The following is a 20855-nucleotide window of genomic DNA, read 5'->3' as shown; positions in this document are numbered from 1 at the left end:
GAATGGGATAGAGTGTCTATCTTTAGGTTAACATTGTTCAATTTATTTGGGTTTACATTGTTCAATTTCTTTGGTATGGGATGGGTAGAAATAAAACACGAGATGATTTAGTGGTGTTGGGCTCACATAATTCAAACTCCAGGCAAATATTTAGTGAAGAAATAAGCCATGATTTCACATTTGGGCAAATTTGTTTTAAGTAATTATTTTTATGTTCATTATGAGCTGACTAAAATGTCCAACAAATTTGGGGGAAACGAAATGAGAGGGGTACAAATGGAATAGATGGGTTCGAGAATAGTTACAAATACCACCAGATTCGGATGAATTCATTTAAGGGTGTGTTTGATAGGCTTACAGTGTTGGCGGCCCGCATACATAAGAATCAAACTTTGACCAAGAAAATGCAAATAATATGCCCAATATCTTACGTTTGATAGGTCTATGTTATAGCCCATTTTTTTGTCTGCCATTTGATACACAGACCATACTCCTACAAATTCAGACTGGTTTTGACATTTTTGCCCTCGATTTGAATTTTATTTACGACCCCTGTCCCTGCTGAAACCCTAAATTCGAAGATGTATTTATCGGATCATCCAAAAACATTTGTTCTCCCGCCCACCTTTTCCCGCCCCAGCAATAGAGGTGTTCTATTATCTACGAGCCCCCTTCTCATAGTTGAGCATCTCAGTTGAAGAAGAAGATTTCCAAGTAAGCCATTAATCAGTAATTGACTGCTTTATATTTTGTAGAGGGTTTGATTATGCTTACAATTAGTATCTGTTTTTGACATAAACCGAATCGTATTATCGGCATTATGGTCTACGAGAACTCAATAGTTTAATAGTTTGTTTCTGATGTTGAAGATATGTGTTGCTCGTTTCTGATGTTGAAGCTATGTGTTGCTCCACATTTATAAAAATCTATTGTAAGTAGCATCGACAACAAAAAGTTTTCGACATTAACTTTTCGCATGTGTTTCCATTATTTAAATTCATATTTGGGGCCAATATTGTTGTTTTCTTGGATTATTAGCTTCGATATGCAATTAGATTGCTGCTTTTTAACCTCATTGTCATTTTACATATAGGCTTCAAAAAATGTTTGTCTGTGTGTTTATTCTTTTCAGTTTCTTGAACCATGACCGACAACTACCACCCAATGAACTCCGTCGAGATGAACATAGGTTCGCAAGGTCAGTAAACTTAACATCGTTGGAAGTATTTTATGGTAAATACATTCATTTATGTGTTCAACAGATTTGTTGTAAATAATACACATTCTCAACCTCAGGCAGCAGTGGCCTAGGGCGTGGTCCAAGGCCCCGGGTTGATCGCACGAGAAGAAGTTGTACTGCTCGCGAAGAAGAAATACTTATGTCCATTCTGAAGGATCTTGTCGCACATGGCTGGAAATGTGACAATGGGTTTCGCGGGGGATATCTGCAGAGGATTGAAGAGGCTCTGAGTCGGGAGTTCCCAAGATGCGGGTTGAGGGTTGCTCCTCATATGAATTCAAAGCTTGGTCAGTGGAAGAAGAGTTACTCGTCTCTGAGTGCGATACTTGGACGAAGTGGTGTGGGTTTAAACTTGAATAGAGATTTCAAAATTGATTGTGACGACGACCAATGGGAGCAGATTGTTAAGGTTGGATCAGCTCAAACTATGTACAGTTCATCAATTGCTATTGAATTTGTGTTTTTTATTGTTGGTAATTGCTTTTTTACATGAGAATATAACTACATGGTCGATTGTTTTATGTTTTTTCTGTACAGCGTGATCCCAATGCACGCGGTATGCGACAACGGGCATGGCCTCTGTGGGATGATTGGAAGGTGTTGTTTGGAAAAGATCGGGCTGTTGGGACTGTTGCAAAAGACACATTTGATGCACACGCCAATTATGCTGGGCGAACACAATCCTATCAGCAAGATGTCCAGCTGGAATCCCCTGTTGATGCTGGTGACTATTCAACAGCCAACCCGAGCCCTCAACAGAGACCGGTTGCCACCCCGGATGAAAGCACCGACCAGAGCATAGGTGATTCACTACAAACCAAAAAATCTGGATAAAAAAGGAAGGCCTCCAACCCCCAGTGGGTTTGATTGAGATGCTTAGACGAATGCAAGATGACACCAATGACCGGCTTGACAAACTGACCAATCAGATTGGGTTTGAGTTCGATATTAGCGAAGCACGCAAGGAAGTTATCGACATTCTGAGTGGTATACCGGAGCTGACGCTTGTGCAGCAAATTGATGCCTCCGAGATCATCATCAATAAGGTGGAGCGTGTTGAGTTGTTCATGCGCCTTTATGAGGCATCGCGTCTTACATACGTGATGCGTATGCTGGAGAAGCACAACCACTTTTGAATGCAACATATCCGTGTTTTGCGCATCGTGTAGAAGTGATCTACATCTTGCTTCAGTGCTTTTATATATTATTATCGCCAAACTCTATTATCTAGACGATTAGTTTTGACGCACTATTGTTGTTGTATATTTTTGGGCAAACTCTCGGCCTTAGTAGGTAAAGACCCCTTAATTATTTCTTTAGGTAATGGTCATGATATTTGGGGGCCTCTGTTATGGAAATGCATTCTGATGTATAATTTCTGAGTCTTAAATTCAGTTCACAATGCAAAACCATAGGATGCAGGGATGGATATAGCTAAGGCCAAGCCACCGCTGGGATTAGCCGATGCGATCCTCCAAGAATTATCTATGATGTTTTTGTGCTTCTTTTTTACTGAAACGGAGGGATACAGAGCGCAGAGAGGGTAGTGGACGAGGGGTATAATCTAAGAAATTAAACAAATCGATTGGGGATTCTACAATTCGCAGGAAGAGGCTGTTCCAGTTCGGCAACAAATCGGTTGGGGATTTTCTGCAAAACAAATGAATAATCTAAGAAATTAAACAAATATTAGAGTGATAATCACATTTCACATGCAACTATGATCAAATACCAAACAATTTATGCTATCCACAGGGAAATAAAGTATGCAGAAATATGGCGCCATGTAAAGGGATTGTGATGGAAATGGAGGAAAATATAGAGGTTTGGCTATAATCTTCGAAAAATGGTAGCTAAGAGCACAGCTCGTTCTATTCGCTTCAATTTATAGCCACAGTCGGATTGGATACGTATGTATATTTATTAGGCTTCCAAGTGTTGTCATTCGTTGAAGTGGGGTTGGTTTGCTCAACCAACTTCATTAAAAACTCACCAGATGTATATTGAAAGATATATGTCTGTGATACAAAAGGAATATAAAATGTTGGAGGTAAAATGTTGGAGGTAGTGGTTGACAAGATATTAAACTAACATAATTTTTAAATTAATAACGTGAGATTGCATGCCAAGTGCATCTACATCTCACCCATCATGTTCTTAATACAATCAAGCTGCTACGATACAAAAGGAAATTATCTCCATCTTTGATAACGATGAAGCACTACTAGGGATACTACTAATGCATGTGACAACAAGGGTACTCCAGATAGATGTCAATTATTCATGTTCTTCCACCAGCCACCTAGGCTTGAGGAGGCACAAGAACTACCGCACGGGGATGCATTTGGCATCGGAGGGCGGCGTTGAATTTTCCGTGGGCGTGGCGGTGGTGGCATAGTATGCCTTTCATTGGATGACTCGCGAGTTCCATGGCTTTGATCATCATCGAAGAGTTCACGACGTGATTTCAGCTCATTGGGCCAAACAGGTGAAAGGACTGTATCCGGGGTCGCCACGACCTCTGATCGGGATTGGTTGCAACCAATGGGATAGTGGTGTCTGAGATTACTATGACCTCGTTCTCCTGTACTTGCATCTCCTCCTTCGGCCCAAACATGATGCATAATTGGTAGTAGGCTGGCTCGGATTGGCGATAGTAGGCTCCAGCTAGTTTGTGTTTCTACATACCAATGAAAAATATTAGAACTTCCATATGAAAGCAAGAAATGGATGGGGAGGAATTGATTGTTGACATTACCTTCAGAATAGTCATCCAAGTGTCATCGGTGGCCACACCGATGTTGTTTGGCTCGTCCCACCTTACACCGTCCTCCTTCACCAAAGCCTTGAATGACAAATATCGACTCTCTAGGAACTGCAGTCGGTATAGAGCTTCCCACGGCATGGTCACCCCGAGATCGTAGGCCATATCGGCAGCGGCAATGTCGAAGAAGGGCTACAGAACGACAGTACCGGTCATGTCATGTTCATGCTTCAAGCGAATGATGCTTTCGAGTAAGCTTTCATCGAGTGCATGAGTCCAATTGGATTTGTAGAGAAAGGATTTTTGTGGTGGGATATTTAGAGCCATTGCCTCTTGCTTTTGAAATGGGTTGTCTTGTTGGACGTTATTACTTGGATGCATTCATTATATAGACAAATGCATTGACACTACTATATTGCAACACATGAAATGGATATTAAATAGGTCATTAATGTGAAATTGACTAATTACAAAGGAGATCTTGTCCGATTGAAACGATGTGGATATGGTGTTACATCTTGGCTGATAAATCACTTCAGCCACAGCTACCATAGGTTCACCCATGCCATATTCAATGCTTTAATAAAATAGGTGCAGGAAAAAGCGCATCAAATTCAAGCTCGAATTGTATCTTTGTGTGGCTTTTCTCCATTAATATTTTCATGTATGGTACATTCCACAGTCTGATATTTCAATGGTGTGTGTATCATGCCAACTGTAAGTGACAATCCCCTCAACTACATGCAATAAATGATCAAATTTTAAGTCTTGTACGTATCAATTTTATTTCACCACGTTTTCCTCCTTGTTTTCTATGCTTGAGTTTTCCATTTGTGAGGGATTTTGAGGAGTTAATTGTGTATTGACCGTTAATTAAAGCTAGAGATGCAATTACGTTTCTTATTGCCGTCGCTTCTGCAGGCCCTGTATCTGCAATGACAGAGTAATTTTTGTAATTTTTGTTATAAAATTTTAAAATATTTGTAGTATTGTTAAATTGATTATAATGAATACCTGTCACATGATTTAATAAAATTTGTTTAAATTTTTGTAGATTTCAACGTTATTTTTACATTGTTAAGTTTCACTATTGTTATTCTTTTAGTACCGTAACATAAATGAATTTTACTCCATCCGTTCTATGTTAATAGAGTCATTTTTCTATTTTACTAAGTTCCAAGTTCATTGAGTCATTTTTTATTTTTGGCAAAATGTAATTCTTCATTTTACTTTTTTCTCTCTTCATCCGTCTTACTTTATTATCTCTTACTTTTTTTCAATAAAATAAGAGTTGAATGTGAGGTATATTTTTAAAATTAGTAGTAATACTTAAAGGCAAAAAAATAATAAATAAATTGATTAATACAATATATTAGTAACGAGTCATCTTAGTTGCGACAAAGTAGAATGAAAAGTGGATCATCTTCAATAGGACGGAGGGAGTATTATACAAATAAAATAATAGTAAAACTTTAAATAGTATTGCTTGATTCTTAAAACGTCTTTAAAGATAGAAGAATAAATATTAATTTATTCCTAAACAAATATCAGTGACTTAAACATAATCAAGTAGAAAAAACGCAATCAAGTAGGAAAAATTAAGCTAAAATCTTCTTTAATAGTACTACTCATTTTCCACCATTACGTTTGCATTGAAAATGTATGCATGTAAATACATTAGAATTAATTTAAACAATTGAAAATTTGATGCTTAAATAAAAAAAAAGAACACTATAACCGAATCTAGAAGGCGGCACCGGCCAAACTAATCAAAGTACTTTAGTTAAAACTACTGAAAAAAATCTAAATTGTCACATGACATTGTTATACTTACATACGCTGCAATACCAGATAATTTGATAAACAAACACCAAACCACAACAATTGCATAATCTGAATTCAATTACAACACGAACATAGAATTCAAATACATCTTCTTCATCAGCTTCGACATTGAATCCATTTGTAGTAGTTGTTTTATCACAAGGAGTTTGGCTTCAACCTGAAATGAAGCAAACAAGTCATATTGAAAACCAACGATCACTTGAGACAAGTACGCATACGTAGATGAAAAGATTGCACTTTAGTACCTTCGTGAAGCCACATAGCTTCAACTAGTTGATCACGTTTATTATTCCACGCCGGCGTTGCCTCAACCGTGTCGACATAAACATTTTCCTCTGGCAGCTCCTCTTGCAAACCCATGTCGATGTGATGACCATCTAACTCTAGCTCTATTGGATCCACTGCCATCTGGCCTCGTATAAAGTTGTGAAGGAGAAAGCAAGATAGGATCAGCTCCACCTGTGTGTTGATTGGGTAGTAAGACACGCTTCGCAATATACCCCATCTCATCTTCACAATGGCAAACGCACGCTCTATCACATTTCTCGCTTTAGTGTGACGCATGTTGTACATTTCTCGTGGATTCTGAGGCATCACCGCATGAGGGCCCCATTCTTTGAGATGGTAGCGGACGCCTTTGAACGGGGTAAGGAATCCTTCACTATTTGCATACTCGTTGTCGCATAAGTAATATTGGCCTAAAGCAAACAATTCGATTACATAAATGAAAGACTCTATCTTCATCAAACAATCAGATGGGAACGAGGAAACTTTTCAAAGTTTTCATTATAGTCAGAGTAGTTATTAGGCAAAACAAAGAATAAAACTACAAGTAACCATATTGCAGATGTGCAAAGCAAAAGATATCAAAATTTTAGTCAACAGCTGAAGAGCTACTAGCTAAATTGCCAAGTCCATAAAAGAATTGACTAAAATATACCTCTAATTACTGTCATCTTTATCAAAACACCAAATTTAGTTAGTTTCTAGCTGGAATTTTACTAATAAAGAACTTTTAATTCAAAATATTTCACACATGCCCTAGATATGCAAAAGCTTCAAGAACCACCACAGAATTAGTACTAAATTTTATAGCAAAAAGAGCGAAACTAAGAAAGAAAATGTTGATTTCAGGAAAAAAAAAAAAACAGATCATCCCTCAACCAATTCAAGGAAGAAAGAAAGGTGGGTTAATTTAGCAAGGTTTCTCACCCATTCTGTGACTACGAGAGAGAGAGCATACACACATTCATGGGGTTTCTGCCAAATTCTCAGGTAGATAAACTAGCACAACATTGTCTTAAGCCAAGCAAAACATAAAACCGAATTCAGTGAAGGATAAACCCTGAGGATGCTCTAAACAATCGACTCACCTCTAGGTACTTTTAAACCATGTTCACGTGTCACTGCGTCACGTAACTCTCTAGCGTCTCCGGCAGATCCCCCCCAACCGGCTATAACGTAAACAAAACGCATGTCCCGAGTACAAACTACCATTGTATTTGTTGCAATCTGGCCCTTCCTACTCCGGAAGCGTGGTTTATCTTCGCTATCAACTAATACGTTGATATATGTCCCATCCAATGCTCCTAAGCAACCCTACAAAATCTCAGCAACCACAAACAAAAGATCAAACAAGATTTACAATTCTTATAGAGGGCACAAAAACAAGCTGGACAGCAAAATATGTGCATAACAATGTCAGAATGAATATCTCACCGGAAACCACTTCCACCTCGCGTCCTGGCAGTGCTCATCAACTGGTACCGACTTCGCCAACAATAGTTCATGCAACATAATCACAGCTTTGAGCACAACATGGACATACTGTGATACAGTCTGCGCGGAACGCCAAAATTCAAATCGAACCACGCGATTTTTCTTGTGATGGGCAAGTACTGACAACTTGTTCTTCGACCATAATTTATTTTCCATCTACTAAGCCACCCCGTTCACGTAGTAGTATACATAGTCGGCCAAAGCAATTCCTATCCATTCGAAGACTGTCAATACATTCCTGGTCATTTAGCCCCAAAAGTCGATTGAGGCGATGCACCTGTGCGGGAATGCGTTCTGTATGAGAAAACCTACGCCTAACCCTTCGACCACCCAAATCTTCGTCTCCATCTCCTAGTAGACCATATGCTAGAAGGCAGCAAGTAATCCTTAATCGATGTACACGAATAATGTCTAAAATCAACAGAACGAGAGCTTCATTGGACAAATCCCCATTGGCCATTGTTCCAGAACCTATTGAAATCTCCTGTTGAAATTTTACCTCAGAAATTAGACGGACATTCACACCGAAACACAACACCAACCAAATCAATCCCCCTGAGTGTATGATAAAATAATGCGGAAAACTAGTATAATCGATTAGACATTGGCAACAAACTCGAAATTAAAACCGAACCACAAAATGAATACAACACAGAAGTGGGTATTATGTTACACAACAAATTATGAAATTGTAGCTATATTTTCGGTATCAACAAAAATACAAGTCCACCCGGACCAAGAAGGTTACGAAAACCGACAATTACACACAGATTACACAATGAAACTAAGCCCAAACTTAATGACCTAATCGCATTTCAATAATACCTCAACGATGTAGCAATAAACACATCGCCCAATGCGCATAAAAAATAAATGGCGAAGATGACACTCACCGAATGATGATTGTGGAAGGGCAGATGAAGAGGAATCTGTTGATTCAAAGATTGGGCACACCGAGATTCGTCGACGGGAGATATTGATAAACAATTGTGGAAAAAATTGCCGCTTGCCTCTCAAATTTTGGAGGATGCCCTAAAATTTTGAACTGTATGGAGGGTAATTTAGACAATGAAGATCAATTTCCTGACACATACTCCAATGCAGAAAATAAACGCTGAAGAAAAAGCGGAAAAAGTTTCTGTATTCTTCGCGTATATTTTCTTGGGCCTGGTCGGGCCTGGCATATTTTCAAGGGCCACAAAGAACGAAAAACAATGCTATCAAACGTGGGTGTTGACCAGAAAATGGTCAGTTATCCTGGTATTCACGCCTATCAAACACACCCTAAGCATATTCCTACACTGAACAGTGTGGGCCAATATTGACTCTACGGCTGCCAATAATTATATCTTGTACACTGAAATACCAATAAATGCCCATAAATATTACCTCAAATCTTTAGGGTTTAGGTGAACATATCCTAAAATTATATCAAAACACTTCAGATTATGATTTATTAAATTGAAATACAAATCATTTTATATTTATCAAAATGTGAAAATGGAAAAAAAGAAAAATAAAAGTTCAAAAAGAAAAAGTATGGAAAAAACTTACTACATAAGAGACCAAGAGCAAATTGATGACGAACGAAATAAGAAAATTAAAAATAATAACCTAACCAATTTTATTAATATTAGGTTAGTTATTGAGTAGTGGGCTTAGCCCATATTAAGAATATTTTTTATTGTTTAGTTAAAGTACAAAAGGCATGAACAAATTAGGACTCTTTTCCCATCTTCAGAGCTTTTGTGCTATGTAAGTTTGATACACCAACACTCTCGTGTAGATTACAAATTCGAATTCAAACTCATTAGACAGATCATGATCCATCAAAAAGTAAAAGTTTTGTGTTATAGCAAAGAGTGTCGACCCCATAGGTGGGGCCATTTGTGTTCTACATGGGCAGATGCTATACAAAATTTGAAACATATAATTATTAAATTATAATCTAAAACACACCAATATAAGAATGAAATAAATGTGGTTTTGTCATCATATCATATTTATTTTGCTGCATTAATTAATTTTAATAATTGTTGAATAATTGCAAAAAAAGTTTCCGCTATTTCAAATTTAGTTTCAAAAGTTATGAATACACCATCAAGAAAGTTATTGAGCATTAAGATTTAGATCAAAATTTTGTCCAATCCAATCCGATATATAAAAATCTGAATTTTTTGAAAAATAAATCTAATCCGATTTGTATTGTCCAACAATCAGAATCTGGTAGTCCCATATGCGATCTATTAAATTCAATATAATCCCAAAAAAATCCAAAATCGCATATAATAAAATAAGAAATTCAATATTATAAATCTGAAAATTAAAATCCAAATGCAAAAATCCGAAAATCTAATGTTACCAAATAAGTCCACTTGTCGAATAATGATACGACAAGTAAATCTGATAGTAAATCGCAGCCTGTATGCGAATACAGAGGATTCCCCCCCCGTATAAATAATCACGTATCAGAAATTAGATTTTCTGAATGCTCAATCTGATTGCTAGGGTTTCTCTTCTCTCGCTTTGTGCATACGCTTCATACAACTACCTTTTAATCTCAATTGATCCTCACCGCGATTAATTTTTATTTCCGCTTCTCGATTTCCGTATTTTAGCGATCAATTTGTCGCGATTCTGATCGGAGAAAGGATGCCACCGAGAACGACGAAGAAAACTCCGCCGGGGCCGGGGAGCAAGAGAGCTCTGCGGGGTCGGGCGGCTGCTGCTGCTGCGGCGGCGGAGAATGCGAAGGCACAGGCTCTGCCTGAGGAGCCAAACGTGAAATTGGAGAAGATTGAGTTGCTGGAGGAAGGAAGGGAGACGGAGCTGGAGGAGAAAGTTGCGCTAGAGGCCGTAGAGGCTTCTGTAACGAGTAAGCCCTTTGGAATTTTGTTTTTATTGTGTTTTTTTTTGTGATTTTACACGTTTTATAGGTTTGAAAAGGTGTTATGAGTTTGTTTCCTTTGATTTTCTAGCATTTTAGTGTTAAATTGTAGTGCAATTATGCTAACATTTGGATAGATATTAAGCAAAGCATAAAGATTAGACCTTTCTGGTAGAGTGTGTAAGAATTTGATTAGTTATTGTATATTTGGATGAAGGGAGGGTGAACATGTAGATGCAGGTTATGGTTACTTATATGGTGGGTCATGAAGTATTTCACATTCCTCCATAAGAATTTGCAGTATTGCCGGATTGCTTTGCTTCACCTATCTCTTAAATCTGGATAGATAAATGTATCCAGTACTTGTGATCGCAGCGTATTAAATACTTACATCTCTGAGTAGGGTTTGCAACTTTTGATGCAACTCATTTGTATTATTACTCGAAATAACTCACAGGCAAAAGAAAAATTGGAGGTTGCACGGAGAAACTGAGATGCAACCCATTTCGTTGTTCCTTTTAGACTTTTAGTTTGTGCCATCCTTTCTATCAGATTCGTCCTTCTGGCAATTTTTACAAAGTAAAATCAGTTAATAGTCAGTTCCTATGTACGATATTAATAATTTCCACCATATGGACCTAATCAGTATAAGTTTAACTTAAAGAATTTTATGCACTTTTGTACCAAAAGCTAAATGCTATGCTCCTTTTTTGATCTCTCAGCTCCATACTCTTGCTCTGGAAAGAAAGCAGTGGCTGAGTATAGTTCTGTGACAGCTGATATTTTAGGTGTTGTTTATTTCTACATCTACGGACTGAAGAGCAGTATAAGGATAAAAACATTAGATATGGACTATTAAATCCGAAAGCTCTCTATGATATAGTATTAGTGAATCAAGGTTCTTGCATTTTTATATGCGACATATGTATAAGGAGGATTATTGTGCTGATGATTACCATAAGATATCTTCTATGGTTCTAACATTACTAACTATTATGGCTGGGGCATAATATATGCATCATTTTTGGTTCAAATTAGTTGACTTTCCTTTGGATGATGCGACTTTCCTGTTTTATCCGGCAGAGGATGAAGATCCTAAAGAGTCCATAGATGAGTATGAGAAAGATGAGCGGTTAGACTTGGAGGATAATGATCCTGAATATGAACCTGAAGAGTACAGTGGTGTAGATTATGATGAAAAGGAAAATGAGCCAGATCCTCATGAAGATTTAGGTGAAGTGGGGAAAGATCCTGAAGAATTGGATGTTGGTGAAGAGGAGGGTGATCTGGTTGAGGAGGAAATGGATAGTATTCATGAAGAACTTGAACATGAGGAGGATGACGAGCATGTTGGGCCAGAGCAAACTGACATGGGTTATGCTGCTGAGGAAGAAGAACATCACGAAGTATTCAAAGAGAGACGTAAGCGGAAGGAATTTGAAATATTTGTCGGTGGATTGGATAAGGATGCTACTGAGGCTGATCTTAGGAAAGTTTTCAGTGAAGTTGGTGAGGTCACTGAAGTCAGACTTATGATGAATCCACAAACAAAGAAGAATAAAGGTTTTGCATTCTTGCGTTTTGCAACAGTGGAACAAGCAAGACTGGCTTGTGCTAGTCTAAAAAATCCAGTGGTACTTATACTAACATGGATGCTAAAACTAGTTGTTTTTCTCTATAATGTTGCACGCATGTAATTGACAACCCGAATTCCAGGTTTGTGGCAAGCAGTGTGGTGTGACACCAAGCCAAGACAGTGATACCCTGTTTTTAGGTAACATATGCAGGACATGGACAAAGGAAGCTGTAAGTAAACTGGTCACTTTTGATCAGCTGTTAAATTTTGATTGAGGTAGTTTCTTAATTAATCCTGACTGCTATGTAACTTGCTTCCAGTTGAAAGAAAAGTTAAAGTATTATGGCCTTGAGAGTGTTGAGGATTTGACGCTGGTTGAAGATAGTAACAGTGTAGGAATGAATCGGGGTTTTGCCTTCTTAGAGTTCTCCTCAAGGTCTGACGCAATGGATGCTTATAAGCGTCTTCAGAAGAGGGATGTTTCGTTTGGAGTGGATAGGGCAGCTAAGGTTTCCTTTGCAGATTCCTTCATTGACCCTGGTGATGAGATCATGGCCCAGGTACATAACCTGACTAGTTTGGTTCTTCATTCAAAGGATTGGTCTAATGCTGTCATTTACCACTGGAAGTGTGGCTTAAGTATGGGTTATAGCTGTACTCCAAGCAGCTTGGATACCTTATGGTGTTTAGCTCAACGTTCATTTCATACAAATCTGCTTCTTTTCCAACTTCTGTTTGATAAATCATAGATGTACTGTTGAGTTGTGAACGAATGCATATGATGAACATTTGAATTTCAATTTATATATAAGGTTTATGTTTTCAGTTATTTTTATTATTTTGCTAAATTAGATTTCTTATATTCTAATGACATTAACACATCTGATTTTAGGTTAAGACTGTGTTTGTGGATGGTCTCTCTGCTTCTTGGGATGAGGACCATGTTAAAGAACTTCTCAAAAAATATGGGGAGATTGAGAAAGTTGAACTTGCCCGTAATATGCCATCTGCCAGGAGAAAGGATTTTGGGTTCGTTACATTTGATAGCCATGATGCAGCAGTAACTTGTGCTAAAAACATCAACAACGAGGAATTGGGTGAAGGCACAAGCAAGGTGCTTCTCAAATCATGATATTGCATTTATTTCCTGTTTTGTGCTGTTAAGCTGTGCTAAATAGCATTTTCTGTCAGGCCAAAGTCAGGGCTAGATTGTCGAGACCACTTCAGAGAGGCAAAGGAAAACATGTTTCCAGAGGAGATTTTCGACCTGCGCGTGGGTCTGTCCGAAGTGCTAGGAGCCCTTGGAGCCGCCCATTACCACGTTCTATCCCTGCTCGTGCCCCTAGAATTCCTCCCCGTCCAGTTGTGGACCGTAGTTACAGAAGGCCTGTTGCCATGAGAGAGAGGAGACCAGTTATGGCTGTTCCTCAAAGGGCTAGGCCTGTTGCTCCCTTGCCGAGGTCCTATGATAGGAGGCCACCTGGTATGCTGTGCACTTTAACTTGTTAGGTGATTTAATGTTTTGGCAGTGTCCTAACTCCTAACTGTCTTGTGTATACAGTTCCATCATACCCCAAGAGTGGTCTGAAGAGGGATTACGGTCATAGGGAGGAGCTTAGCTCCAGAAGTAGGGCTGCTGTTATAGATTATAACTCTAGAGCAACTTCAGATAGACGTGCTCCTTATAGAGATGATTATCCTCCTCGTCCATCCGGCTACCTTGATATGCCTAGAGGTGGTGCAGCACGATCTACAGGAAGAAGACCTTATGTTGATGATGGGTATAATGAAAGATATGAAAGGCCACCTCCGTCATACCACGAGGGGCGTGGGCGTGAGTATGATTCCATGTCAGGGTCCAAACGCCCGTACGCTGCAGTGGTATTTTCTGGACCGTCTTCTCTATGATGTTATGTTTGGTTAACTTTTCTCATACTCTGTTTGATATCTGATGCTGTCATTGACTATTGATTTGTCCTTGGAAGGATGACGTCCCTCCCCGGTATACTGAGGCTGGAATGCGCCACTCTCGTGCTCGTTTGGACTATGATCTTGACAGCAGTGCTTCCCGCTACACTGATGCTTACAGTGACAGGTATGCTTTGGTTACAGTATTTGATTCTTCAGTGGTTTCTTTTCTTAAAATCGCTTGTTTTAATGTCCCTTCATTTGTGGATGGCAGGCTTGGAAGGTCAAATATGGGATATGGGGGAAGTCGAAGCTCTATGTCTAGTCAAGATTCCCATGGGCTTTACAGTAGTCGTCAGGGTATGGGTTATAGTGGAGGTGTGCATTCATGGTTTAGTACAAAGAGACATTTTCTATTATTTCTGTAAAGCTATAGTTCTGAATGGTTAAACGAATATAGTATTTACGCTTTTCTCCTTGCAGGACCTTATGGTGGTAGTGATGTTGGTCGGATGTACTCATCAAACTTTGGTGGTGATTACATGTCACGAGGAAGTGATGTATGTTTTCAAGTGTCAAGTCTAATTGTGTGATTGTTTGACATTCTCTGTGATGTACTAATTGTGAAGTGTGCTTGTGTATATATATATTGTAGGTTGGTGGCAGCTCTTACTCATCCGTCTATCCCGGACGCAGCATAGGTGGTAGCAGCTACATGGGGAGTAGTGGGTCTGGGTCATACTATTAAGGTATGCATCCATGTTGTCTTGTCAGTAACATTCATGCATATTGATATCTTTTGTACCATGCTATCTTGCTGATAAATTAGATTGTTCTGGTAAGGCTGTATAAAGTTTTGATATTCATAATGATACATGAAGCATCATCTTGCCTAAGTTTGCACTCGAGAGAATTGGAGCAATGTGATCACCTTTAACTTGTGTATGACAGTGAAGAAATGGGAATATGCAGCTGTAGGATGTGGATGGTGTGAAGTTTGAAATCAGTCCTCACCATCAAGTTGAAGCATTATTTGGAAATGGAAAAAGGCTTCATGGTACATTGTTAGAGCAATTAGGTGCTTAAAGACCTGGTTTGGGTTTGTGTGATCATGTTTATTGTATCTAATGCTGTAAGGATTCAGAACTATAATAGAGACATCTTCAGCATGTCTTATTTATAATAATGTGTTTTCCAACTCGCTCTTTTTTATTATTACTATTATTGAGTAGTAGAATGTAAATACTAGTGGCCTTTGTCCAAGGTAGTTTATTGCTGAATTACTATAATTTACCAGTTACTATTTGGTGTTGAGAAATTTGAACTTGTATTATAATGAGGAATCCATTTTTGCTAAAAAAAGTAACACAAATAGAAAATAAAATTACAAATTGGGTTTAGGCATAGTGGTGATTCTTGGGCTTCTTGATGGAGCGAGCAAATGCGTCGACGATTCTCTGCTGCGAATCGAGTATCATCTCCGTTCTCTTGAGCTCCATCTCCATACGCATCTCCTCAATCTGCTGCGCCATATCCATCTTCATCTTCTCTATCCTCATAAACCCTTCCCCCAGCGCCTGAATCGCTTCCACCAGCGATTTACCGCTCGAATTGGGGATTACTCTAGGGTTAGGGTTTGGAATTTGTCCGTACGCCTTGGCTGAAGAGCCAGGCATCTTGATCCGAACCCCAGGCGTCGCTGCTGCTGCCGCTGCTCCGTTCTGATTGGTGTGGCGGTTGTAGAGATCGTTGATTCGCTTGACGCTGTTGCTCTTGGTGTGGTTGTGGTCGTCTTCGGAGGAGGAGGAAGGGGAGGAGGGAGGGGGGGAGGGGTTGTCGGTGCCCTTCTCCATGGAGTGCATCTGGTGGAAGTGGGCCCAGGAGGAGGCGGATCTGCGGGCGGCGGATCTCTGGATCTCGGCGCGGTAGCGCTTGCGGAGCTTCTCCATCTTGTGGCGGCACTGGACGGAGGTCTTGGCGGGGAGGGCGGGGGAGCGGGAGGCGACGTCGTCGGCGACCTCCTGCCAGTGGTTGCCGCGGAGGTTGCCGCGGCGGAGGGAGTACCACTTGTCCTTGTAGGCTTCGATGAGGGCGACGGTCTCCTCGGGCGTCCAGCACGGCGGGGGGAGGCGGCGGGGGGCGGCGGCGGCGATGGAGACGGAGGGGAGGGCGAGCGTCGCGGTGGGGATGTCGTTGTCCGGGGAGGAGGGGGAGATGATCGTAGCCATGGGAGGGAAATTGAGATCGGAGAAGGGGGAATTGAATTGGGGGAAATTGAATTGAATTGAATTGAATTGGGGGAAATTGGGGGAAGGAGCGGTGGAGAGAGAAGGGAGGGGGAATGTGAAGGGGGTGGGGTAGGGTTGTTGTTAAAGTGGCGGGGCGGCAGGCGGATGAGAGGCCACCGCGTGAGGAGGTGGCTGCGTGAAACAAGGGAGGGCGCGTGGGCGGGTGGGGGAATTTTCATTCAATTCAAAATCGAGGCCGCCGCCACACGCGGCGGTGCCTCTGACCATTAGGGCGGCCGCGTGATTATGTACGTTTCTCCATTTTCTAATTAAACCTTTTTTTTCAAAGTCGGACTGCGGTTGCGTTAAATTAAAAATAGATACACTATGGAAATTCAAAATACAAAAATGGATCGACACAAAATAATTCCACAGCAAAATGGATGTAGAGACTTGTAATTTAATCTTATTTCAAAATAGCCAAATACGTATCTAACTTGGAGGAACATGATGTTATGTGAGAATGTTTGTTCAATATGTATCTAAACATGGGGCCATGTTAGGGTGCCACCACCCCTTAAAATAACACCATACCATCATTCCTAGCCAATCATTTGTACACGTGGACGAATAATAAGGCATCACGTGGCAAAAAAAATCTGGAAAAAGACGGTCAACAATATGCTTTGGTCTTTAACCACAATATTTCTTGTCCAACAATATCCGACACACTATACAGCAATCTATAGATTGCTGTGTAGTGTTTGTAATATTGCTGTGTAGCGTTTATAATATTGCTGTATAAGCGGTGTCACAATGTCATTTTAAGAGGAATTGTCATTTTAACACAAACCTCTAAACATATTCACATTTTAGATCAAATTAAAAATAGGATGAAATAATAGACAAGAATTGCACCTGTGCCAACCAGCCCAACCCACTTGATTTCGATTTTCGGATCTGTCCCACTCAGAATGCAGTTTAATTAAGCGCGAGCTTATTAGCATTTCCAACTATTTACACGAAACTCAAACCCATTTTAGTTTAAATATCACATAAAATATGATTTTATTCCAACTGTTTACATTAAACTCAAACTTAAAAGAATATTCTCTATATTATGTTTTTTTTACTCACAAAATTTGAAAAACATAGGGATTTGAGTTTTATGTAAACCTAAGGATAGATTTTTTTTTTTCCAAAAACTAAAGATGGAATTGGTTTTGAAGTACTATTGAAGCTAATTATCTATCCCATTTTAGGTTTTAGTGTATCGTTGAAGATGGTCCGAGTATTATCAGATCACCCTATCATGAATAATAGTAGTAATAGAAGACCGATTTAGGATCATGGTATAAAGTACAAACTATATTTTTCTCTCATGAAATAATAAACTACTACTAGTAACTACAACTATTTTTTAGTCATATTCAGAATTTCAAAATGAAAAGGATGTCGAATATAACTTAATTTATTAATTATAAATACGCAAGTTTTTATTTTTCTTTTGAGATACTATACTTACATGGAGAATCTCAACTGAAAAATAATAAGCCGAATAACTAAATAATAAGATTAATATACTAATTGACACCAAATATTGACATACAATCACTATACTAAATGACACCAAATAGCAGTATGAAAAACCTACCCAAATGGTTTCCCTAAATCGTCACCACGACTGCCAATTACTCCATAATTTACTTAATACTTTGTTGCCTGTCTTTTCCTGCGACTCGAATACAAATTAAAGCAATTAATTTAATACTGTTGCACAACACGTTCATAGGACCACATGAGCTGTAGGATTATTTATAGATTTTTGTTTCTAAACTATGGATTCATGGCCGGGTGAGTCGTGACAAAAACTCAAATAAAAAACTTATGGAAGCATAAGTTGTAACAAAAAAAAAAGGACAATGTTATAATATCAGTGATAGGTCCATCCAATTATCAGACAATTGACAATGCCTATAACATGTTTTGCTCATAATAAATGCAAATTTAAAGGGACCCTCCATTATTTTAATCTACTAGGCTCCCCCTACCACCAATTTATTTTTGTGCTTTTCTAAATATCTTGAGTTACAATTTTAGAACCTAATGGTATCTCAAAAAAGTTTATTCACAGAGGATGAGTCAGGGTCTAAGATCAATTTCAAGGGTGTAAGTCAATGGACAACATATGAATAATTTTGTGCTACATTTCTTTGGTCTAGAGAGATAGAGCAAGGGTTAATCGAAAGATAGTTATCGATTCAAGAATGTAAAATGCCTTTTGTTTTTCCAAGATAAACTCGAGCCGTGAGTATACTAAGTGTTTCTCGGATTCGGGATAATATATTAATCCGGACTGAGAGAACTTTTATAATATGCTTGTGATATTTGAATTTCATTGAGAGAACTTTTATCATAGGAGAATAATTATTCAAACTTATGAAAGTATACATGCAACAAAGTATATGAGGAAAGTTGAATATGTTGAATTTGGTGAATAGACTAGGGTTAGGATGTAAACATTTTGGCATGTTACTTAGACATAATATTGAGCAATAGCAAAGGATGTAGTCTAGTATTAATTTTTTTGTCACATGGATCTTTTAAATTTGCTTTAGAGATTGATATAACATATACTCTCTCTATCCCAACTAAGTTGAGTCAAGCTTGAGCACGAAGATTAAGAAATTGCATTGAAAAATAGGAGAGAAGAATAAAGTTACTAAAGTAGTTGATGACATAAAGTAAGACTAACTGGATCTTTTGTTTTTTGTCAAAAAAAGAAATGACTCAACTTAGTTGGGTCATCCCAAAAAGGAATACGACTCAACTTAGTATATAGGTGTAAAAACTAGAAAGAATTGAGATGTTTTCTCTTGGAAACAAGGATTAAATAATGTTATGTATAATGAGTTAAGTTAGTATATAAGTAAAGAAATTAAAAAGAATTGAGATGTTTTCTCGTGGACACAAGGATTAAATAACGTATAGAAAAAATAAAATATAAGATAGAAAAAAATAGGAGAGAAGATAAATAGATAATTGAAAAGAGAGTATACAATAAGAAATGAAATAGATAATTGAAAGGAGAGTAAACATGAAGAACGACTAAAATGTCTTGATTTGTACTATAAAAAATATAACAACTACAATTAAACTACTCCTATAAAAATGATTTAACTATAATAAAAAGAATAAAGTAATAAAATATACTACTGTAACTAGTAAACCATAACCACAAAAGTTCTAAAAGCAATAGATCTGTGTGTGTATTCGAGGAGAGAAAACTAGGTGTGGAGAATTCCCATTGCATGATACTTCATCCTTTCTTATCAAAATGAAACATTTCTTTCTGGAGATTGTTTTGCTCCAACAAAACTATTTTAATACATCATCTATCTCATTTAAAACAAAACATTTTTTATCCAATATTAGTGTTAAGTGAAAAGAAAATAAAATAATATTAGTGTTAAGTGAAAAGAAAATAAAATAGAAACTAGAGAGGTATACATTTTTTTATCCAGATAATCTTATGTTGCGTGTCTAATCAAAATTAAAAATAGAAGAGATCATATTTTTACAATTATTATTGATTGCGATACACCACATGATAATATATCATTACTAAAAGATACTTGGTCGCAGGGGCGTAGCGCAGTTGGCAACGGAGGGACAGATCTTGCTGTAAGGAGCCTGGGTTCTAATCCCACTGCTGTCGTGTAGTTGCTTCCATCTCTCAGGCACAAGTATGAGGTCTTGGGAGATGGACTTCTGACAGCCAGTGGGTTAAGACTTTCCCCCTTAACGGACTACTGCGTATCCTGATTTAACCCCCTCATTCGATGTCAGGCCGAAATGTGGGGGCCGCTGCGATGGCCTTTTGCTGCAATTACTAAAAAATACTTGGGATGTGGTGGTGACAGAAGACATAGGGTACAACTGTACTTTTGCCAGTATGTTATTAATCAAGATTCAAGCAAATTCACACCTGGCTATTAAATTTTAGGGATCACCATTAAAAATACACCTAAAATTTACAATATTAATTTATTCAGCATATTAATTCATCATATACATATATGAAGAGGCAAAGCTTTAATTTTAATAAAAGAAAGTTTCAACCACCTAATTTCTATTTAAAACAAAACCACCGAAACTGAATTGTATTTTCATTATTCGGTTTTAAAAATCGCAAAATTATTTTAGTTTAGAATCTTTTAGCCAAATCTAGCAACACTTAAAAATCAATCAAAAGATTTGGTCTCAACTCGATTTTGTATATACTAATAATATTAGTAGTATTTTTTATAACTAAATGATTCTTTATTTGAAAATTTATAATATTATGAAAAGAAACGACAATTTATGTTTATGTAGGATTCTACAATTGTGCCGACAATTGGATGTTATTATGCTTAGCTGTCTGGTTTTAACACTAAAATTTGTGACCTAACATGTGACTCGTGAGTGGTCCAAATCAACTTAATTGATATTTGCTTCTTTAATCACAATGCAGATTATGATTTAGCAAAGATCATGCAATTAATCTCTTTCTTTCGCCACCTTAATTAAGCAAACAAAATGCAGCAATTGAAATTTATAGATACAAATACAACAAATTATTTTTG

At 38.1% G+C, this 20855-nt stretch overlaps 5 protein-coding genes across 6 annotated transcripts; 2 read left to right on the top strand and 3 right to left on the bottom strand.

Annotated features, from left to right (window-relative positions):
• The first annotated feature begins 1143 nt into the window (after positions 1–1143).
• On the top strand, positions 1144–2376 carry LOC125185456. Its single transcript, XM_048081990.1, has 4 exons — positions 1144–1198; positions 1297–1649; positions 1778–2042; positions 2132–2376. The coding sequence occupies exons 1-4, from the start codon at positions 1144–1146 to the stop codon at positions 2374–2376; spliced, it is 918 nt and encodes a 305-aa protein (XP_047937947.1).
• Positions 2377–3328: 952 nt separating this feature from the next.
• Positions 3329–4345, bottom strand: LOC125197032. Its single transcript, XM_048095759.1, has 2 exons — positions 3999–4345; positions 3329–3920 (listed from the first exon to the last, which is right to left on the bottom strand). Exons 1-2 carry the CDS (start codon positions 4167–4169, stop codon positions 3708–3710), a joined length of 384 nt encoding a protein of 127 aa, XP_047951716.1. The 5' UTR covers positions 4170–4345; the 3' UTR covers positions 3329–3707.
• Positions 4346–5743: 1398 nt separating this feature from the next.
• Positions 5744–8671, bottom strand: LOC125215836 (putative nuclease HARBI1). Its single transcript, XM_048117407.1, has 5 exons — positions 8522–8671; positions 7569–8112; positions 7223–7448; positions 6095–6547; positions 5744–6006 (listed from the first exon to the last, which is right to left on the bottom strand). Exons 2-5 carry the CDS (start codon positions 7782–7784, stop codon positions 6002–6004), a joined length of 900 nt encoding a protein of 299 aa, XP_047973364.1. The 5' UTR covers positions 7785–8112; positions 8522–8671; the 3' UTR covers positions 5744–6001.
• Positions 8672–10115: 1444 nt separating this feature from the next.
• On the top strand, positions 10116–15197 carry LOC125214179 (nucleolin-like). Of its 2 annotated transcripts, none has more exons than XM_048115095.1 (12): positions 10116–10503; positions 11599–12149; positions 12232–12321; positions 12412–12651; positions 12984–13205; positions 13283–13574; positions 13653–13972; positions 14077–14186; positions 14274–14359; positions 14483–14559; positions 14655–14748; positions 14951–15197. In XM_048115095.1, the coding sequence occupies exons 1-11, from the start codon at positions 10281–10283 to the stop codon at positions 14745–14747; spliced, it is 2304 nt and encodes a 767-aa protein (XP_047971052.1). In that variant the 5' UTR covers positions 10116–10280; the 3' UTR covers position 14748; positions 14951–15197. The 2 variants fall into 2 exon arrangements, with proteins under 2 accessions (XP_047971052.1, XP_047971043.1); XM_048115086.1 differs by having other exon boundaries at positions 10117–10503; positions 14274–14377.
• Positions 15198–15309: 112 nt separating this feature from the next.
• LOC125214193 (trihelix transcription factor ASIL1-like) lies at positions 15310–16516 on the bottom strand. The gene has a single exon (XM_048115108.1). The coding sequence runs from the start codon at positions 16225–16227 to the stop codon at positions 15397–15399; it is 831 nt and encodes a 276-aa protein (XP_047971065.1). The 5' UTR covers positions 16228–16516; the 3' UTR covers positions 15310–15396.
• Between the last annotated feature and the right edge of the window lie 4339 nt (positions 16517–20855).

Source organism: Salvia hispanica, chromosome 1, assembly GCF_023119035.1.
Source record: "Salvia hispanica cultivar TCC Black 2014 chromosome 1, UniMelb_Shisp_WGS_1.0, whole genome shotgun sequence".
Classification (NCBI taxonomy): Eukaryota; Viridiplantae; Streptophyta; class Magnoliopsida; order Lamiales; family Lamiaceae; genus Salvia; species Salvia hispanica.
Note: the sequence above shows the minus strand (reverse complement) of the source record. Positions and strands in the feature narration are given on the sequence as shown.

Bases quoted from the DNA above. Each gene is read 5' to 3' on its own strand.
- LOC125185456 (XM_048081990.1), top strand. From the start codon at position 1,144: ATGACCGACAACTACCACCCAATGAACTCCGTCGAGATGAACATAGGT. The intron at 1,199-1,296 runs GTCAGTAAACTT...TCTCAACCTCAG, and splicing joins GATGAACATAGGTTCGCAAG to GCAGCAGTGGCCTAGGGCGT. The intron at 2,043-2,131 runs GTGATTCACTAC...GACGAATGCAAG, and splicing joins AAGCACCGACCAGAGCATAG to ATGACACCAATGACCGGCTT.
- LOC125214193 (XM_048115108.1), bottom strand. From the start codon at position 16,227: ATGGCTACGATCATCTCCCCCTCCTCCCCGGACAACGACATCCCCACC.
- LOC125197032 (XM_048095759.1), bottom strand. From the start codon at position 4,169: ATGGCCTACGATCTCGGGGTGACCATGCCGTGGGAAGCTCTATACCGA. The intron at 3,921-3,998 runs GTAATGTCAACA...ATTGGTATGTAG, and splicing joins CTTGGATGACTATTCTGAAG to AAACACAAACTAGCTGGAGC.
- LOC125214179 (XM_048115086.1), top strand. From the start codon at position 10,281: ATGCCACCGAGAACGACGAAGAAAACTCCGCCGGGGCCGGGGAGCAAG. The intron at 12,150-12,231 runs GTACTTATACTA...CCCGAATTCCAG, and splicing joins CTAGTCTAAAAAATCCAGTG to GTTTGTGGCAAGCAGTGTGG. The intron at 13,206-13,282 runs GTGCTTCTCAAA...ATTTTCTGTCAG, and splicing joins TGGGTGAAGGCACAAGCAAG to GCCAAAGTCAGGGCTAGATT.
- LOC125215836 (XM_048117407.1), bottom strand. From the start codon at position 7,784: ATGGAAAATAAATTATGGTCGAAGAACAAGTTGTCAGTACTTGCCCAT. The intron at 7,449-7,568 runs GTGAGATATTCA...GAGATTTTGTAG, and splicing joins CGAGGTGGAAGTGGTTTCCG to GGTTGCTTAGGAGCATTGGA. The intron at 6,548-7,222 runs GTGAGTCGATTG...TGTTTGCTTTAG, and splicing joins TGGTTTAAAAGTACCTAGAG to GCCAATATTACTTATGCGAC.